The sequence below is a fragment of the Motacilla alba genome, chromosome 5 (genome assembly GCF_015832195.1).
Source record: "Motacilla alba alba isolate MOTALB_02 chromosome 5, Motacilla_alba_V1.0_pri, whole genome shotgun sequence".
Lineage (NCBI taxonomy): Eukaryota > Metazoa > Chordata > Aves > Passeriformes > Motacillidae > Motacilla > Motacilla alba.
Genome location: NC_052020.1, coordinates 33210944 through 33228855, shown reverse-complemented (window position 1 = coordinate 33228855; position 17912 = coordinate 33210944). Strand labels below are relative to the sequence as shown.

General features: G+C 37.1%; 1 protein-coding gene across 8 annotated transcripts in view; it reads left to right on the top strand.

Annotated features, from left to right (window-relative positions):
• STXBP6 (syntaxin binding protein 6) overlaps positions 1–17912 on the top strand; it is a 95403-nt gene that overhangs the window by 73469 nt on the left and 4022 nt on the right. For all 8 annotated transcript variants that reach the window (XM_038137539.1, XM_038137535.1, XM_038137533.1 and 5 more), the window contains 2 exons: positions 1040–1205; positions 17533–17690. In XM_038137539.1, the coding sequence (XP_037993467.1) occupies positions 1040–1205; positions 17533–17690 (324 nt within the window). The remainder of the gene's footprint in view (positions 1–1039; positions 1206–17532; positions 17691–17912) is intronic.

Genomic DNA, 17912 nt, shown 5'->3' with positions numbered 1-17912 from the left:
TCTTCAAAATTGTGCTCTGATCAGCCACCTAAGCATCTTAACTATGGGGCACCAAATTCTGTCACTGCCCAAGTCTTGGTTAGTACCTAAGTCCCTAGTACCAAGTCTAGTTACTACTTAAAGACTTGGTACAAAAAAGAAGCCCTTGGCCTGTGCTGCCCCATGAAATGCAAGGAGTGGAATTATATTTTCTGTGGGTAACAGAACTATGAAAACAAGCAAAATAACAAAGAGTTAAGGGATAAGAGTTTTTACAAGATGTCTTTTTACAACATCTTCTATGCAGCTATGTACATAATAGATTGAAAGTCCTACCAAGCTCTTAAGCTTAGAAATGCTTCCTTCAAACTCATCTCCCTGTGAATTCCCAGTGTCATCAGTTGGAAAAGAACATTTACTAGATTAGGTTGCAAAACACTGTTTCACAAATATTAATGTATAGCATTACTTTTTGCATAAAATGGTTTTATTTTGGCAGCTGAATCTGGTATACAGCTGCACTGTGATTTGTTCTAGGAGACGCCTTTTGCTCCTGTTATCCTGAGTCCTTTGCATCGCTTTATGAAAATGCATTAAATACAATAACCAGGACTTGTTATTTGCTAAGGACTTAGGTTATTTGTTTGGTTGAACATGGAGAGCAGATCCACATCTTCTATAACATAGTGTGACCATAGATTTTGTGTTGAGAGACATAAATATTTAAATGTTTGCATAATATAGAGGACACAAATAAATATATATTTGAAGATAGCAATGGTTTCTTATGAGAATTTGGCTTTTAATGTTTTGATCTAAAATGTTTTTGTTTTCAGATATTTTAGCCATAGCTGACTATTCCTCATTAAAAATAACAGTAAAAAAACCTTCCTGCCTGTTTGGTCTTTTTCATTCAAAAATATGCTGTAATACCAGGATGGTTATTAGTTGCATGACGTTTCTGGTTTTTGCAACACAGTACATTTTTTAAAAAAAAAATCTTTCTTTAAGTCATTTTAAAAACTGAAATAATAACAATCTACTTTTTTTTTTCTTCTAGGATTCTCCAGAATTCGATTTACTATTTGAAAATGCATTTGACCAATGGGTAGCAAACACAGCTTCAGAAAAATGCACATTCTTTCAGGTTCTACATCACACTTGTCAGCGATACCTTACAGACAAGAAGCCAGAATTTATCAACTGCCAATCTAAAATTATGGGAGGTAAGTGAATCATAGCTTAATACTTTGCAGCTGGACATGAAATTATTTGCATGTGATTTATTCTGTGTTCAGATAAGCTTGCAGCCTAATGACGTCTTGAAGTCATGGGTCTGAACGTCCTAACTTAGCGGTAAACTTTTAGGCTTCAGCATTTCTCCAAGCACCACTTCACACTTTTCTGTTACCTTTTCATTCCTTTCATTTTTGCTACTGAAACTGATAACAGATACAGATAACTTTGTCAATCAATAGTTTTCTTTTAGTGTCTTCTCAAACAAGAAAAAATGTGCAGAATTTCTTGTGTCTTCCTCATTCTTTCTTTTTCCGCGTTAATAGGATTTCCTTTGTTTTCTTCTTGGTGTGGTGGTGAGGAGGGAGCTGCATTAGTGGGTGAAGATATGCTCTACAATTTTTCTATTTCAAATGTGAAGTCTTATGTTGGTTATCTGTTTCCTAATGTTTGTCACTTCCATCCTTCCTGCAAATAAGTTGTTATTATTAAACCACAACACATTTTGCCTTTGAACTTGTATTATTCTTCTAAGCTTGACCTGTCCAAAATCGAGTTCCTGATCCAACTGACCCAGTATTAACTTCATCCTAAACAAATGTCATCAGAGTGGAAAAAAATTGCCACTGAGGTTCACAAATATATGCTAGCTTCTACATTTTCAACACACACTAGAACCTACAGTGTCCCATGAAGCGCACTCACATTCTCCCTTTCATAACTTCCTAGATAAAGTGGGAGTATTGAGTAATCCTCTGATAGCAGGTGGTGACCATTTCCATATTCCTTACATGTCATTCTGACTGGATACAAGTCTGGTCTGTATATGTACACACAGTGCTGCATAGAGACATTGTATAGGAACTAATAAATCTGCTCATGGATACAGTGCTTCTCCTGTTCTTCACACTATCAGCTTTTTCCTCACACTGGGTGATACACTCCCTGTGGGTAGGTTAAAATTTGACAGAACCTGTACAACTGTAAACCGAGTAAATTTCAGTGACTTGCTGTGTGTCAGCCTCACTGAGCCAGCTGTTTGTATCAAAACCCATTTAGTCCAAAACCTGAAATACCAAGAGGTATTTTCTGGAATATATGTTGAAATGTGTGGTCCAGCTCAAATTCATCCCAGCTAGAGAAAGTAAGGTCCAAATGTAGCCAAGCAAACCAAAGAACATAGACCTGAGGATATAGTTTGAACATATTCTCCAGCTGAGAATTTACAACTTGGGGTTTTTTGTTGTTGCTGTGATGTTGGTGTTTTTTGCTAACTAGCCAAAGCAGTTATTCAAATCATACTTAAATCTTAGTGCGGTCAGATTTCAAGGCTTCTCACTCCATCCCCTCAGCCAAAGCAGCATAACATTTAAAGTGATATTCTTGTGAACTTTCTGGGGATGTGAAATTAATACTTTTTGGTTTTGATGATTTGACAGTTTAACTTCTAATACTCTACAAAAATTTTTTTAAAATAAATTATTAGAATACACATGCATGCACCCACATGTTTTTTAAGTCATTTTATATATATATATATATGCCCATCATATATGTAACGTGTATCTTGTCACTAATGCATATTTTCAAAAATAAAAAAAATGCCACCAAAGAACAGTTTTTCCTAAGGGGAACTGAAGTTGAAAGAACTTGAAGGGCTTGTTTACAAACCTACTTATCTTATTGAACCTTATTCCTTCCTAATGGATAAGAGTGGAGAAAGTGAAATTCATGCTGCTCCTGTTTCTGCAGGAAGTGCTTAGGAGCTTAGCTTTAAGTAAATAAGGAACTCCAGACCCTCTTCAAGGCCTTCCTCCTTTTACCTCCTTTTTCTCTCACACACAGACACACATGCACTTCCCCCTGTAGACCAGAGCCCTGCCACTGACTCTCCTTCTGCAGAATCATTTTTTGCCTTATTTTCATTTGTGTGTCATGTAATTATAGTTTGCAGAGTTAAATAGACTAGACTATTTTCTGTAACTTGATTAATGACGTCAGTACTTGCAGCAATAATGATAACTGACTGAAGGTATGGATGCTAATTCTGAGAACAGAGAAAAAATTCAAGTATAGGCAGACTGTAACAAGATTGCTCCTACTAGTGTGTTAAACTAAATAGTTCAGGTTTATCTTTTGTTTACAATTTAGGTGAGCCCTCTCTGTAGCTTACATGCATTCTGGATGTTATGGTGGAGAAGAAAGGCAGGCTTTGGGGCTAGAGGCCTTATTTGAACTGATTTTCCCCCTTGTGTAAATTTACAACATACAGGTTCAGATACTGGAATGTGTGTAATTTGGAGTATCTTTGTGTTGTGTTGTGGCCATGTTAGTCAGGTTGTATTGCTTTTGCAAAGCAAAGTTGGAGATGGCTGGTTTGCAGAAATTTCATCCCTTAGAGGTTATGTTCATTGGAACAACTTGATTCTTGACATAGCATTAAACTGACATTGAGGATGCATTTGACTCTCATTTCTGGATAGAACCTTGAGATATGACAATTGAAGCTCTTTAGAGATTAACTCTGGCCCTATAATGAAGAACAAACATTTGCTGCCACCTTTAGATGCATATTAGAAATGCATTTGGTTTTAAGCTTTGTCTTACCTATATGCATTGGTATTTAACAATTGTTCTGCTGAATTAATCAAAATATTCTTGGAAACCCAAAATGATGACATATTTACCTTTGTGACCTTTTCTGTAGGACACCCTGCAGGAGTTCTTAATGAATCACTATTTTTCCTCCAAGAATAAAATGCCAGTGTGAGAATGGTAATGAGTACTTTTTCTGTACTGTATTACTCATCTTGGCTTGCCACATTTGAAACCTGCTAGGCACATAGCTGTGTTTACCATACACAGCAAGATTAATGACTGACCAAAGGACGTGAACGAAAACTTGTGTTAGAAATTGCCCCGAGCATCCTGATCTAGTGAGTGGCATCCCTGTCCATGGTAGGGGTTTGGAAATAGATCATCTTTAATGTCCCTTCCAACCCAGGCTGTTATATGGTTCTGTGAATTAGGATGGGAAAAAAGACAATTGTTGCCCTCCCTCCTGTCAAATACCTGGTAGTTGGTTGTTTGTTTCAGTTCTCGCCTGAAAGACATTGAAAAAAGTGTGTATTTGAACATTGTACTCTCGCAGACGCTCACATGTAAATTAATTCTGATAGAAATGAATTTGACCCCCAAAAAATTAAAAAAACAAACAAAAAGCAGCATCAACGAAGGTGAATTATCTGAAATATCTGTTATTTTGATGGTTTGCTGGTTTGAAATGACCAATCAAATTTAGCCATGTTCCAATACAGATACATTTTTTTTCAGTTTATTTATTTATTTATTTATTTAGTATAAATCTTAGTATAGCTAGTATATATCTATATAGATATATCTTAGTATAGATATTATATAAATCTTATATAAATCCAGTATAAATATAATTATTATTGAAAATACTGCTTAAGTTAGAATTAATTTTATAAATGTTTTAGATTAGAATTTAACGTTTTACAAGTTCAAATATATTTTTCTGTTTGGAAAGGAGGTAGAGTTTCTGTTAATATGAAATTGATCCTAGTTAGGTATTTCCTTAATGTATAACTTATACAAATCATTCAGTAACAACCTGTCCTGGCATCAAGGCCAGTAATGAAGAACATTAATGAAAGAAGATAAGATTTTCTGTAAGGAATTTATGACCTATCCATTCAGTTCTTAATCCTTGTTCTTTATATTCTCCAGAACTGTTAGAAATGTAAAACATAATTGCTTTTCTGTTTCTTTTAAGGAAAGAAAAAAGCAGTCCTGGGTGACATACAAATGAAATCTGTAAAAGGGAAAATTAGTTCCTAATTTCAGTAATTTGATTAAACTTTAATACTGTATTGATGTAGAAAGGCAGAGACTTCAAATGCTATGATGGTGTTGAACCCTAGAAGAATCCCAAAGTGTGTGAATGTAATTGGCTTGGAAAACTATAAATAACAGCCTTCTTTTTTTTTTTTTTTTAATTTGAACATTTATTAGCACTAAGACCAGATTATGACAAAAAAAAAAAAAAAGTATAAAGAAAATAAGAAAGCCCTAACCTATGAAAACCCTATGACAAGGAAAACTAGCTTTGCTCCATGTTGCGTTACGGGGAATGAACACTGGAGATCACATCCTCCAGCTATATAGTTAAGATGAAATACAACTGCCTGGACTCATAAACTAATTATGATATTGATAAAAAGGTTGCAACATGTTTCAAATGCTCTCTGAAGGTAGCTAGTATTTGCTGTTTTTTCCTATAGAAAGTTGATGATAAGTAAGCTGAAGGCTGATGTTTTTCTTCTGTGCTCATCAATTCGTCTTAGCACAACAGAGTTATGACACACTCAGTTTGTCAGTCCTGTCAGCCCACCTCAAGGACTTCTTGAGGCACTTCTTACCCAGAGGTGGAATTTATCTTGAGTGTTATTTATGATCATAGTGGCAGAGCTGTTCACTGCCAGTTTTACCCTGATTTCTTTTACTAAGATGTCTTTCACTGTTTCACCTCACCTAGCTTCATTAATTTAGTGTTTTTGATAGACTTTGAAGGTACGAGTCTGATTTACACATATTATATTTGTACTTACACATGTACATTTTTGTATGGATAAAACATAGGCTTAGGTTTGAATATATATTTTACAGCATTTTGAAATTCATCAGTTTTTGCCTAAAATGAGATGGATGTCAGTTCTGTTTTGTGCTGCTGAGCATTAGTTGATTGGTGAAAGCTATTTTCTGGTCACCTTTATGAGTAACCAAGCAAGACCAGACAGAATTTTTTCATCCTATATAAAACTTCCTTTGATCTAGCTGACCTGTGATGTGGAAAGGTGATTGTCCATTTTCATAATGACTTCAGAACTATTAGAAATGTAAAATAGAATTGCTTTTCTATGTCTTATAAAGAAGGAAAAAAACCAGCCTAGGTTGATAGGCACATTGGTAAAAGGGAAAAATCCACCATTTGAATGCCCAGCTGTTTCAAAAACTAAAATCTTCTTTTTCTGTTCCTGCAACCTGGTATTTCCTATGTTTCCATGTTAGTTCACTGTTACATCATTTAATGCAGCATTTTTTCCAGACTGGAAAGTGAGTGCAAGTAGTGCATAGTAATAACTATTCAAAATACCTCTATGGAATATACTTTATTGAATGAACCCAGATCCATTTCTCAATATTTCTGGACTTCTTAGACCCTTGAGAATAAATTTTGCATAAATTCTCAAGTTACTTGAGTCCAGAAAACTCAAATGAATCATTAAATAACAGTTTTTTCTTAATGACATCGCTGTGAATATTTGACCTTGTCTTGTTTGTAAACCATACAGCCACTAGCTCATTTGAAATAAGCAGACATATGTTGTGCTTAATCAATTACTGTATAGTTGCTGCAGAGTTATCCTTTTCTTACCTTTTTGAATTTTAATTCTTTCCAGTCTGTCAGAAAGGATCTGTCTAAAGAACCACTTCTTGATCTTCTCTATGAAAATCCTGTATACCATGTTTTTCATTATCAGTCCCTATGAAAGTCGTAAGGCAATGGCATTACTAGGTATCAGAACCAAGTCAGCAGGAAGTGTGAATTAACTTGTACTTGTCCACCTTGTCTTCATTCACTCTGAACTTCAGCTCACAGTTAGTTGGCTGTTAAGTACCTGGATACTGTGATTGCTCTACATTTTTTTTTCCCCCATCTTTAAATGTACCTTGCAAATCCAAGGAGCTGACATGGCTAATGAGAGCAGAGGAAGAAATTTATCTCTGTTGTCAATAAGGCTTATCTTGTTTTGTTGCTTGCTAATGAAGGTGCTGAACAGTCAGGATGATAATTTTGCCTTGCACATCCTCTGTAGTTGGTAGGACCTTTTTAAAAGTATAATGTTGTGATGCACAAGGTGTTCTTTGTTATTGTTAGAAATAACTTGCAAGCATCTGTTTAACTCCCAGAGTTATAGGTATTATATAACTACTAGCAGGAATAAAATATGCTTTTTCTTCATATAAGAGTTGAGATAAATTTGCTCTCTTTTGGTGCTAAAAGTACAAGATTTCAGATACACAAAAATAAACCTTGTGCAGATGTAAATAATGTTCAGAAGCAGTGAAATGACAAACTAGGGTTGTATTAGAACATGCTGCAATATAAAATATTCTATGTTACTATGTCTGATATTATAGGCTTTATTTCATGTGTTGCAAATCAGGAAGACTGAAAAGTATGGTGTTAAATCTGAATAGTTTTACTGAGGTTTAAAAATCAATTATAGTATGCTGGGTTTGGCGGTTTTTTTCCTTTTTCTGTCTTAAATGCTTTGAACAAAATACCAGATATTAGATGAATTTTCAAGTCTCTTTGCATCAACATAATACACAATATTTGCCCACCTTTTTATATTTAAATCTGTTCCTGGCCAGTTCTTGGATATTAAAAGATCCAAATGTGTCAGAAGAAATTGCCTAGCCCGCATGGCAACAGGAAAAAGTACTGTAACCAGTTTAAATTTGAGATCACTTCTTACTCTGAAACTTATATTATTTTTCAGGGTAGAATAGGATTTTACAAAGTTGGAACCATTGATTGTGTCCCTTGGGAGTGCAATGACTCTTAATGTTTCATGATTGGTAAAGGCAAAATTAAGTGCAGAATATGTACCACTTACATCAAAGTAGTTACCAGACTCGGTAACATATGTTTTTTGAATGCCATAAACTTTCCAGATTCAGGTGCAAAGACTTACAGAAGTGTTTTGTTTACTTTCAAAGAATGTGAAAGTCTATGGTAATCCTGCTGTCCAGGCTGTGAGACTTCTAGATTTTATAGATCAAATATAAGTTGGGAAGTAAGTTATCTTTGAAAGATAAATTGAGAAGTTGATGTTCAGATTTAAGTTTAGATTCAAGTTTTCAAAGCTGGAAATCCAGTGAAGAGTTTACTTTTTATAAAAGTTCTGTCTTTCAGATCACTTGGGCATCCTTTCTGGATGATAATTTAAATATTGAAATAATCTAGAGAACATTCCATTTGTGTGGAATTCATTAAGTTGTAAGAGTGAATCATCTTACAGGAATACAATCAAAGAAGTACTGTTTCTATAATCTTCAGCGTATTATCTCAAGGTGATTAATAAGGTTTTCACATGGCTGTTTAAGAGAGGTCAGAGAGAGATGTTTTTTTCTGTTTGGGTCTTTTTAGTAGCTCTTTCCTCTTTTATTCAAGAGAGCTCTTAACCAAGGCTGTCAGCGTAGCACTAATATGCATGAAAGGATGCGTAACAGTTGGCAGGGAGGTGACAGGGATGAAGAAGGAGGGAAATAATGTGTTTGTCCTGTGGACCTTTATAATCAGCTGTTGTGTTACAGATGTGATGGAAAGCCTTGGATTAATGTTAGTCTAGGAAATGTAGCTCTGTGGTAATGATGACTTCAACAAAACAAATGTGCTCAGCAAGGAGAGGCAGCTAATGGATGTGTAAAGCGCCACCATCGGTTGAAGCTTCATCAGTCTAAATATGTTCATGTTGAAATACTTTATCATCCTGAGTTAGATGCTTAGAGTTCACTTAATCCTTTATAATTATTGTGTTGTTTCTTGGATATCATTCCAGATTAAGTTGTGTCTTATTGTGAAGCAGTTTCATGACGGCCTTAGCAGTAGAAGAGGTTTGCCTTCATGTCTTCAGTGCTGTGTTGCAGTAATGAGCAGCTCTTATTTTTTTTTATGGCATAATTCATTCTTCCAACAAAATGTATGATTTTGATTGTGAATATAGCTAATATATGGGAGTCACCTGAACCTTGGCAGATTTAGGAGAAACTTTCAGATCAGCAAAACCTGTAATTGCCTCTTGAGCTTTCTGTGGTCACTTGCTTCATTCTAAGGTGTTGTTTTCAGTGACTCAGTATAGTTTGGAGGTGGAAAAAGAGATTGGGTTTTTGTAAAATGCTGTGTAAAAGAGCAATATTCAAGCTGTTTTTTATTGACAGTGGTTGATTGAAACTGATGAGAGTAATGTGCATAATTAGCAGAAAAAACTATTCAGGCATAAACGTATGTCAGTCATACCAATCTTAGGTGATTGGGATAGTGCTAAAATATTGCCCATAAGTGTATAGCTCCTGGATTACCCTGAGGAAGGGCTGGCACAGTCAGTCACTCTCAGGTCAGATGCTGCATTTTTCATTTGATGTTTTCCAGCCATTGCTCTTGACTGATTTCATCCTGGCCTTGACCAGTTCTTACTCAGTCTTCATTCTTACTCATGAGCCATAACTTTGTTTTCAGTTTATGTGGTAATAGAAGTTGGTGATTTTGAATATGCTGCTTAAGTAGCAAACACAGAATTTTCAAAGTCACTTACCTGATGAAGAAATAGGAATCTGTTGACAAATACACTGTGTTCCATGCCTCCATTGTAGCAAGTTAATGCATTATGTTTCTCAGTAATAATTAACACTACTTAAGCAGAAGCTCAATCAATAGTATTGACACAATGTCTGCAAGAACTACGTTTTTTAGAAGAATCCTGTGGTTCATTTTCAGGGCATGTTGCTGTCTAAATCTCCTACCCACCCTAAAAGAAATGTCAATACTTTGGTGAAATCAATTTGAAACAAAACAACAAAATTGTATCAGGAGATGTGTTAACACTTTGGACTGCCTTGACGGGGAAAAGTGTGTTAGGCTTTCTATTGGTTTTGGCTGGGATGGAGTTTGTTTTTCTTCATAACAGCCAGTACAGTGTTGTATTTTAGATTTGTGACCAAAACTGTGTTGGTAATAACACCAGTGTTTTAGGTGAGGTGTGCTTACAGTGTCAAGACCTTCATGGTCTCTTCCATCTGCCTTGTCCCCCAGCAAATGTCCTGAGAGTGGACACAAACAGGGAAGCTTACCAAAACTGGCCAAGGAGATGCTCCATGCCATGTAACAGCATGCTCAGCAATAAAACTGGAGGGGAGACTGCCTTTTCCCAAGGTAGACATTGCTCAGGGACTAGCTGAGCATTAGGCCAGTGCTGAGTGTTGGTTGGTGACTGATTCTTTTTGCATCATTTGTACCATAGGCTTTCATTAAAAATAGATTTTTTTTTTATTTTAAATATTAAATGTAACTCTTCATAGTAGTCGCTGGTTGGGGGATTTTCTTATTCTGTGTGAAGTCTGTCCCATCATTCTGAATATTCCATATGAAAAAAAATATTCTGCTTTTGAATCAAATTTGTTTGAATATTTGTGGTTGTGAAGAAATGTAGGAAGTACAGCATTTCATTAATGGCAGAAATGGCTGGAAAAATTTAACCAAAAAATCCTCATACTTTTCCTTTATAGGATGATGTCATTGACAGCAAAAATTGACATGGGATTTATCCATTTCCAATTATTTTCCTTGGCAGCTGATCAAAATCAGTAAAGCTTGCAAGTTTTTTCAGTGTTCACGACACTCACAGCTCTCACTTGTGACCCCAGGGGAGCAGCATTTAAGATTAATATTTAAATTTGTCAGCTCATTCTCAAAAGAAGCTTGCCATGGTGTGTAGCTGCTCTTCTTTGTTTTAATTACACATTCTGCTTCTTGTCAGGTTGGCTGTAATATGAAATCCTGCTGAATTCCAGAACTTTTCCAGAGTAAGCCTCTTTAACACAGAATTGTCGTAATGAGTAAATGTCACTGCACAGTAAGATTTTTGGACATTATTGATTGTATGCTCCCCAAGAAAATTACCTTTTCTAGAGAACAAATCAGACTTTCTTCCTGCAGGGTTTTCTAAGTTATTACATACAAAGTTTTTTCACATTTGGATCTTCAGAGATGAAGTTTTTCCCATTTTTTTCCCTCTGGACATCAGAGGTTCCTTATTGGGCTAGAAGCCAAATCCCCCCATTTAATATTAATTGTCATGATGGAATGTAATTTAATACTGATTTTAATTTGTTGGGACATATCTATAAGAATATATTTGCTTAAAAATAATAAATTTGCTGAAAATGCAGTAAAAGTAACAGCATAACCCACATACCTTGTCCCCACCCCAAGATTAACAACATTTCGACAAGAGTGATGATCAGAGACAAATTCTTATAATAGAATGATGCAAAGATAATGCTAAAGTAATTTTTCTGATTCTACTGCTTGAAATTTGACTCTGTAATTAGTTAAGCTGTTCAAAAGTATGAATAATTTACATTATATCGTTGCTGTGGAGTACTGAATAAAAGAAAATCTCAAGAGAGCAGGATATATTTTAGTTATCAAGATGCCTCATCAATGAAAAAAATCTTTTTCATTTTACTCTAATGGCCCCTATATCACTATTTAAAATAAAAAGGCACTAGCATCAGAGATTAAACTTCCTTTTTCTTACGACTGTAGCAGGAAAGCTTGTCCTACTTAACTGCCCATAGAAGAGATTTTTCTAGTGCCTTACAGAGCCATAATCAGGGTTGGTTTTTTTTTGTAATACAGCTGTTTCTAGATCTAACATTTTGCAAGCCACACTGAGAAATGAGAATATGCTGTGTTTGCTAAGCAATAAAAATACTGAACTGTTTAACCCTTAAAGTTGTTCAGGTAATTTATTTTGTCATGTTTTGAGGGGGGGTTGTTTGGTTTTTTTTAAGACCTCATCTACGCAACTTAATTAAATTTTATTTCCTATAGTCTGCGGAAGTCATTCTGTTTATGTGCTGCTTTCAGCTTTTTGTTAGCTAATTGTCTGCTGTGTTTCAGGCTGTTGATTTTCTTTAATTTTTGTGTTTCTGATTTGCATATATTTAAATATGGGAGTTAAAGCACCAGAAATCATCCAGATATATTTGATATGTTGGAGATGATACTGTTCAAGCTAAGAGTAGGGGTGGTTCTTTTTTTGGAGAAGTTTATGGAAATAATTTAGTCAAGATATATACAAAGATACTCTTTGACTCAAGAAAACCCCAAAGCCACAAATAGTATTGTAAAGTATCACTATATATTTATTTTGCTCTAAAAAGTTTATTGAAAAAGTCTGCTGATTCTTGCGTTTTCATAATTTTCATAATTGCCCATTGATTTTTCTTAACATCGTCAGACGTTTTCTTGAAACATAAATAACATTCAAATCAGATCAGTACAAAATGTGTTTAATCTTGTATTTCATAATGTGTATCAATCTTGTATTTTTGTTTATTCTTGTCTTTTATAGCAACATTGTGGTTTAGGAATGGTATTCCCTTCTCTAGTGCTCCAACCAAAACTTACAACAGCATTCACTTCCCCTCCCCCTCCAGGAGGAAGCACAAAAGGCAAAGATTAGGGGTTGAGATAAGAAAAATTTACTGAAAACATCAATAAGAAAATGAACAGCAACAGCAAGAATACTAATTACAAATAATCAAAGCTAACTGCATTTATTTCCTTCTCAGAAGTAGGTAGTTGCTAAATGTTTTATTAATGCATGTACAATTAAAATTGAATACTGGTGTTTGCAAATCAGTCACTGTAGAGTCTGATCACTAATCTAAAGATAAATCTCTGCATTGAGCTGAAATATATTTGATATGGCTAATAGAGAACGCGATGAACCTTTTATGAATGTGTGATAAAACAAATGATGCAATCTAAATAATGTTATCTCTAGAGACCAATTAGTTTCTTCACATACTTGATTATGACAGTATTCCTGTATCTTTCAGGTATTGGGTATGGTGGCCAAAGGGTGTATTTTTCACTGTGCATGATGAAAGTCCTAAAGCTGACTTCGTGGGGTGTAAGAGCCTCTTGATACAGCTTGAATTGTAAAATATCCTGAGTTGGAAGGGACCTACAAGGGTTATCAAAGTTCAGCTCCTGGCTCTGCACAGGACACCCCAGGAGTCACACCGTGTGCCTGAGAGCATTGTCCAAATGCTGCTTGAGCTCTTTCAGGCTGGTCCTGTGACCACTGCCCAGGGAAGCCTGTCCAGTGCCCACACACCCTCTGGGTAAAAAACCTTTTTCTAATATCCAAAATAAACTGAAGAGGTCAGTGCCTTCCCCTCAGGGGAAGTTGTAGACTGCTGCGAGTTCTGCCCTCAGTCTCCTTCAGGCTAAACAAGCCAGGTGACCTCAGCCACTCCTCGGGTGGCTTCTCCTCTAGATCCTTCACCGCCTTTGTAGTCTTTCTTTGGACACTCCAATAGCTTAACATCCTTTGAGTGTTGTGGTGCCGAAAACTGCACACAGGACTCGAGGTGAGTGGGACGATCCCCTCCCTTGCCCAGCTGGTGATGCTGTGCCTGATGCACCCCAGGACAGGGTTGGCCCTCCTGGCTGCCAGGGCTCTGCTGACTCGGATTCAACTTGACAGTGACCATGGCACTGCTCTCCAGCATCTTGTTCCTCAGTCTAAACATAAATCCAGGGTTGTTTCATCCCAAGTGCAGAATCCAGCACTTTCCTTTGTTGAACTTCGTGTAGCTGGTGATTGCATGGCGCTTTATTTGTCAAGGTCTTTTTGTAGAGCCTCTCTGCCCTAATGGGAGTCAACAATCCTCCCAATTTAGTATTGTCTGAAAACTTAGTATACATCTGATTCCTGCATCCAAGTCCTTTGTGAAGATATTGAAAATTGGGCCCTGCAGAATTCCAGTGACAGGTCACCAGGCTGATGTCACCCCATTCACTATAACCCTTTGCACCTGAGCCATGAGCCAGTTGCTCACCCATCACATGATGTGTTTATCCAGCTGTGTGCTGGACATTTTGTCTAGAAGGATACTGTGAAAGACAGTATGAGAAGCTTTACTGAAATCCTAAAGGAATCCATCAATATGGAAAACATCTCTCAGTATATTTTGAATCGGAGTAGTTACCTCCTGAAGAGCAGCTTTAAAGTTTTGCAGGTTGTAGATTATTTATTCATATGAATGATTTTCCAATTAAGTGTTGCTATTCCTGCAGTGATACTAATACAGAGATGAGGCATAGTCAGTCATACCAGCAACCACCTACACATGCTCTAGAAATACACTGATGAAATTCCATAGACTACTGACATGTGGGTTTCTGAGTTGCTCATGGATCAGTGCAGATTTTTTTTTATTGTTTTACTGACATTCCATTGCTAAGGATACTCCAGAAGTAGTTATTTAGGAACAGTCTCAGAATAGCAGCTTCTCTGCAAGTCACTGCCCATGAGAAAATACAGCAGATCTTACCTGGAGAGAACACAATAGTGTGTTAGCTAGAGGGAAAAACAGTTACTGTCACTGTGCCAAACATTCAAGTTCATTCTTCTTTGCTGAAAATAATGTGGAGTAATAGATACCAATCTTTGGCCACAAATCTACAAATAGTTTTAGGAGTCTAGAAAATAAGGAATATTTTTAGGAGTGTAGAAAATGAAAAATATCTTTGTCCTGTAGTTTCCTATTGACATGACAGAAGGTCAGCAATATGTTAAAGTCTGCTCCCCAACTTAAGGCTTCAGAAGATGTTTAGTTTTATACGTTTATCCATGTAGCCTGTTTTCCTTGAATTCAGCAGAGGTTTGTGATCTTGTAAAAAACAGATTTAAATCAGTGTTGGGAGCTTTTAAAACTCTTGTCCTAGAGAACTAACACTATACAAGAGGCCAAAGCCATTAGATCACACCACCAAAAAAGGAAAACTATTTCCACTGCGGTGTTGCTCAGTACATGTGTTTATTGGAAAAGCTGCCCGAACAGAAGCCAAAAATAATAATCTCATTTAAAAAATTATGAACAAAATAGCAATTGACTAAAAAGTTTCAAAGTAATAAAGTGTGCAGGATGTGAAGTTGTTTGATTTTACAATCAAACTCCTCAGTGTCTGAAGGGAGATCACTTGAAAAGATTAATTTCTGTCTCTGCAAAGTTCCAGCTCACAGTATTGTTAGATATTAATCTCTTCCACAAGAATGCCAGCTATTATATTCCTTTTCTAAATGCAACAATAGAAAAAAAAAATCCAAACCTGTAGCAGTTCCACATCTTTTTTTTTTTTTAACTCCTGATGTGCAATATGTAACAATATTGGTATTTAGGAGACCAAGATGTTCTTTTATGGCTATTTCTCATATTGACCCATCATCTGTGAGTCACTTTGTGTAAGTTCTTAGGTCTCTCCCTCACCTCCATAGTTGAATACTAGTTGAATTTTAGCTTAAAATTGTAAGGCAGTTTTCTTTATCTCAGGAATTCCTGAGTATGCAGCTTGTACTGTGTGTTTCACAGGCTACTCAAGGCAGCCTTTAGCTTCACTATTCATTGTTTGTTTGGCCTTTCTAAGGAAAGGATTACTATTTGAAAACGGAATTTGAAAGGATTATTTGTTCTTCTTTTTTCGAATGAAACTGTGAGCTAGTTTCAGCTGTGTTAATTTTTTCACAGTGGCTGGTACGGGGCAGTGTGATAGATTTGTGCTGAACATGGGGTTGATAATATGGAGATGTTTTTGTTATTGCTGAGCTGGGCTTGCAGAGAACCAAGGCCTTTTCTGCTTTTTGTACTGGCCATGCTGGCAAGGAAGTTTGGCCTGCATGGGAGGTGGGTAGGAGGAGACACAGCTTGGACAACTGACCAAAGGGATATTCGAGACCAGATGACATCACACTCAGTACATAAAATGAGAAGAAAAGGAGGAAAGGGAAGATGTTTGGGATTATCATGTTTGTTTTCATGAGGAACTGTTACTGTGTGATGGGTGCCTGCTTTCCTGGACATGGCTGAACCCCTGCCTGCCCATGGGAAAGAGTGAATTAATTCCTTGGTTTACTTTACTTTAGTGCTTAGCTTTTGCTTTCTCTATTTAACTGTCTGTATGTCACCCCATCAGTTTTCTAATTTTTACCTTTCTAGTTCTCTCCCTAGTCCTGCTGGTGAGAGAGTGAGCAAGGGGCTGTGTAGTGCTTGGTTGCTGGCTGGGGCTAAACCACAACAAACTAGTAGCAAAGTAGGCCTTTAAATTAATGTTTGGGCTTGATTTTTTTAACCTGAGAATATTTTTGAAGTAGGTACACTTCCTCAGACTAATGATAAAAGCAGTGTGTTTGTGTCTGTTTTCACTTGTCTTTGTATGCTAGTAAGAACTGCAGAGTTTAACAGCAGATTTGCTGTAGTGCTCACTTTGTGTTGAATCTGTTTCATACCTTTACCAGAATAAATAATTTAAGAGCATTATAATTTGGTTTTAATGCTGTGGAAAAAAATGAGGACAGCCAGGAGCCAGGACAACCAAGGGATCAAGCCCAACCAACATGGATTTATGAGTGGAAGGTGGTGTTTGACTCCCTTAATGTCCTTCTATGGCAAAGTGACCTGTTCAGTAGATGAGGGGAAAGCTGTGCATGTTTTTTATCTAGACTCAGTAAAGTGCTTGACACCATCTACCACAGCATCCTTCTAGATCAGCTGGCTGCTTGCAGCTTGGATGGGTGGACTCTTCAATGGATAAAAATGTGGCTGCATGTCCAGGCCCAGAGAGTTGTGGTGAATGGAACTTACTCCAGTTGGCAACCCGTCACTAGCAGTGCTCTCCAGGGCTCAGTTTTGACACTAGTTCTGTTTAACATCTTTATTGATGATATGGATGCGGGGATTGAGGGCACCCTCAGTAAATTTACGGGTGGGAATGTTGATCTCTCAAGGGAAGGAAGGCTCTGCAGAGGGATCTGCAGAGATCTACAGACTCAGTCAGTGGGCTAAGGACAACAGCATGAGGTTGACTAAGGCCAAGTGCCAGGTCCTGCACTTGGCTCGCAGCAATCCCAGGCAGTGCTACAGGCTAGGGAAGAGTGGCTTTCCAGCAGAAAGGGGCCTGGAAGCGCTGGTCAACAGCAGGCTCAATGTGAGCCAGCGCTGGGCCCAGGTGGCCAAGAAGGTCAGTGGCATCTTGGTCTGTATCAGCAATCGTGTGGCCAGCAGGACCAGGGAAGTGACCACCCCTCTGCACTCAGCACTGGTGAGGCCACACCTCTAGTGCCACGTTCAGTTTTGGGCCTCTCACTGTAAAAAGGGCATTGAAGTACTGGAGTATGTCCAGCGAAGGGCAGAAAGGCTCTGAGAGGTCTAGAGAACTTGTCTTTTGAGGAACAGCTGAGGGAGCTGGGCTTGTATAGTCTCAAGGAAGCTCAGGAGAGATTTCATCATTCTTTACAAGCACCTCAAGAGAGATTATAGTGAAGTGAGGCCAGTCCAGATGGCAAACCAGCTCTAGAACATTATAAATTAATTGTATTTATTACAAAGCATATATATACTTAAGTACTCTAATGTCTTCTTTTGGTGTTGCAGGGAACAGCATACTCCATTCAGCAGCAGACAGTGTGACAAGTGCAGTACAGAAAGCAAGTCAGGCCCTGAATGAGCGTGGTGAAAGGCTAGGTCGTGCAGAAGAAAAGACAGAGGAGCTGAAAAACAGTGCTCAGCAGTTTGCAGAAACTGCGCATAAGGTAAGATTTCAGTGGGATAAAGTCAGACATTTGGCAGTCAGAGTTTGTTGAATGAAAGCATGTATCTATGCTTCTTATATAAAGGCTTGAACTTAGTTCAGGGTATGTATCAAATCCTCTTTGTGACACCTTCTTCACCCTCTTTGCCTCTAAAAAATCCCTTTCATTTGTTGGTGACTGAACAGGATCTCAAAGTTATAGATTCTATAAAATAAAAACTTC